Source organism: Morone saxatilis, unplaced genomic scaffold, assembly GCF_004916995.1.
Source record: "Morone saxatilis isolate NCDOM2014 unplaced genomic scaffold, NCSU_SB_2.0 Contig15, whole genome shotgun sequence".
NCBI classification, from domain to species: domain Eukaryota; kingdom Metazoa; phylum Chordata; class Actinopteri; family Moronidae; genus Morone; species Morone saxatilis.
This window is the reverse complement of record NW_023339707.1, coordinates 20,962,905-20,966,367: the sequence shown is the minus strand read 5'-3', so window position 1 is coordinate 20,966,367 and position 3,463 is coordinate 20,962,905. Positions and strand designations below refer to the sequence as shown.

At 40.4% G+C, this 3,463-nt stretch overlaps 1 protein-coding gene across 1 annotated transcript in view; it reads left to right on the top strand.

Moving 5' to 3' along the window:
• The window catches only part of LOC118323908 (basic salivary proline-rich protein 4-like), a 6,315-nt gene extending 3,156 nt beyond the window's left edge, over positions 1-3,159 (top strand). The window contains exon 4 of the mRNA XM_035655977.1: positions 733-3,159. Coding sequence (XP_035511870.1) covers positions 733-1,272 — 540 coding nt within the window. The 3' untranslated portion in view covers positions 1,273-3,159. The remainder of the gene's footprint in view (positions 1-732) is intronic.
• The last annotated feature ends 304 nt before the right edge of the window (positions 3,160-3,463 follow it).

The following is a 3,463-nucleotide window of genomic DNA, read 5'->3' as shown; positions in this document are numbered from 1 at the left end:
GTAACCCAGAACAGACAAACCAATAGATAGAGCTGCACTAAATCCGACACACTGGACCTGTAATTTACAGTTAGATTGCTTTAATATTAAAAAAAAACTTTTTACAAATTGTTTTACAGTATCCATGTTCTGTATCTGTTTCACTGACGTTATATCACTCTTGATTTAACCAGGTTGTGCCTCTTGTGTACACTACTATCAATGCATTTGAGTCACAGTGCTAAGCACCCATTTTTAGAAAAAAAAACTCTAATAGGAAAAACCTCTTTTAAAAACCCAGAAGGTCGTTTAAAGAAAAGTACAACTGTCCTGAAGGTATTTCAAGCATTCTTGAAGGCTCTTCTAACCATCTGAATGGAAGAAAATGTTCAGTCCGCTGCACAATAGAAGAGATTGACTTTATTTCATTACTCAGACAGACATTGATTTTGTACGACGTGAACACAATTTTAAATGTCTTATTATAATTTATCATTCTGTATGGACGTTATTTTCTATAAATTCATATTATTATACACAATAATGCATATATGTTTTTCCTGTGTCATAAAAATTAGATATGTCTGGTCTGGATACTTGGATAGGAAATAAGAGTCAAACTACATAAATGCATAAAATAAAGTGAATGAGAGTTTCACAATTTTAAACTATTACTTATTATTATTATTATTATTTATATAGATATATGATAAACTAGATCTGTAACCTCAGTAATATGTTGTTTGACTGCAGGTGGCTGAGATGTACTCAAAGGTATGTAAACCAGGAAAGAAGAAGAGAGCTGTGCCGGGGTCTCCCCCAGCCAATCCTGGCTTCCGGACCTTGGGTCGTGGAGACCGGGACCGAGACCGGGACGGGGGTTTTAGCGTAGTGGTCAAACCCCAGACGTGGGCGCTTCAGGAGGGCAAAGCAATTGGAGGGCCCCTTGACGACCACTGCTACGAGTCCATCGGGACAGAGGAGTGCGATCCGGCCTATGAGAACCTGGAAGGTGGAGGCGCCTGGAAGCGAGAGAGGCCCCCCAACACGTGTGCCACCCTGCGGCCGAGGAGGAAGAAAGCCCAGCAGCCCTTGCAGCAGCAGCAGCCCCCTCCACCGCCGCCGACGCAGCAGACCCCTAAGTTACAGCATCTGCCCGCCAAAGCCCTGCTGCTCCCGGGGGAGAACCTGTACGAGAGCATCGGCGACCTGAAGCAGGGCTCCGCCACCTCCAGCACCACCACCATCTTCACTTTCAACGACGGCATGGAGATGTATGTAACAGGGCTTTGAGGCGGCGGCTGCACTGTGACCCCTATCCTTCCAACACAAGGAGCTGAGCTAACACCACAAGGAGTGACGGCTGAGCCCCTGTCATGCTCACCCACACATACTGTTTACATTCGAGTCATAACATCATGCCTTTCACAGCCTACTGAGGCCTTGGGGCAATACTGTTGATCTGTTATGACCTGGGCTGAATACAAAGTCCAATCTATAAACCTTATAAGGAATCCAAAGGTAGTGAATAATAAATGAGCACAAGACCATTGCAGAGCAATCTGTAGGTAACAGTAGCACTTCTATTTTACTGATACATATGTGCCAAGCACAATAAAAGTAAAAGCCTAAATTCTTCCTCAATTCTAGCGGGTAAAAATAGTTGTTTGACTGGTCCTAGCAGGACTTCTATTTAGGGAAAAGGCACAGCATTGTGTGAATCTTTCGGTAGCACTTAGTCTGTCATGAACAGGCCTTCCCTGTAGTTGGTCAAGATATGATTCAGGATGGGATTTAAAAGATATAAAGGAATGAATTACTAATCAAAATACTTGAAAGCTCAGGGACCAAGAGAATCAATTATGAGAGTATTATAACAAAAAATTGCACACATTTTGCATTCCTCCTAAAAGCTTCGACTAATTTAAACCATTCATCGTGTTTAAAAACCAACCGGATACTTCCCTCCGTCATGTTTTGTTTCATCTTACATGGACTGAACACTGTCTCCACTGCCGTCTGTAAATGAAGTGTTTTACTTTGTTGATCCTGTTTCTGCACTTTGCCTGCTACAAGTTGCATGCTAAAAAAAAGTGAAAAAAATCCAACAAAAAATCAAGCACTGTCATGTGGTACCTCTATATGAATGTTTTTTTTTCTATTGTCGTTGGTTGTTTCTTTTGTTTTTTTTTTTTGCTTTTTTAGTGTGTTGCTTTATTTCTCTGTAGAGCACAAAGCCAGTTAGATTAAGGATGTGTTTGGCTCAGTGGGACTCTGTGCAGCGGAGAGTTAATTTTTCTCTCATCCTTTGCCTGCCACACACACACAGTACAGATGAAAACGAGACTAAAGAGAACTGCTCGAGTCCTAAAGTTGGAGACAGTCCACTCAAACCCCCCTCCCCTCCCACACACACACACACACACGTACACATACATACACCCCTCTCTGCTCAGTCCTCACTCATATCTGTGGACCGTTCATCTACATAGTCCCTGCCTTGTGGTCATATGAAACGTCTTGGGTTTCACCATAGTGCAGCTTGGAAAGCTACAGTAGAACTGATGTGTATTAGCAAACGTCATGTCTCATCGTCACTCCATCGATGAACACTCTCTCTCTTTCTCTCTCTCTTTCTCTCTCTGTTATCAGTGTTAAAAATATTGCAGAAATGACAAAAATGTGAAGCAAATGGTTTTCGCTAAAAGCAGCAGAGCATCACCCAGAGGATAACACACAACTCAGAAATTACATCCAAATCCTGGACAATAAACGATGATTTCATTTGACCAAAATATCCCCAGCAAACAATGTGATTATACTGTATGTTGATGCAATGTGTATGTACATTACAAAAGAGAAAGAATAATAAATATATCATCAGTGTCAAGAAATCTATCTTTTTCTATTATGTTTAATTGTGTTTTGGAATGACTTATCTTGTGACACAAACTGCAAAAACAGCTGCAATGTAAATTTCAGTGTATTCTGTTTGTTGTTTTTTGAAGCCATGAAGCTACGGTGTGTTCTTGGAAAGCCCAGCTAAAAGTTAAATGTGGCAGCTAATGTTGTGTGTTTGCTATTCAGACTACAGGGTCTTGTACTCAGAAGCGTGTAATTAAGTGCTAAGTGCAAAAGATTGTAATGTTTTATATCAAGATTACTATTCATGAAATGTCAGTCAAGTTTATACTTTTGTAATAAAGTGGCACTTTAAAAAAAAGATGTTTTATCTCATAGTGTCAGTTATTAAAATTGAAAGAAAGCAGAATTTGATGCTTTTTTCGCTGAGTGACGCTGATGACGACCTTCTCTAAGGCCTGAATATCACCAAGAGTTCACTTTGCCTTTTTTACTACAGACCAATCAAAAGACTTTCTCTTTTTTTTTCCAATTCAAACCTTTTCTTCTGATCTCTAAAGCTGCCTGTAGATTCATGTCTTCAGTCCAATTGAAAGCAAAGAAAAATCTTGACATACCAATG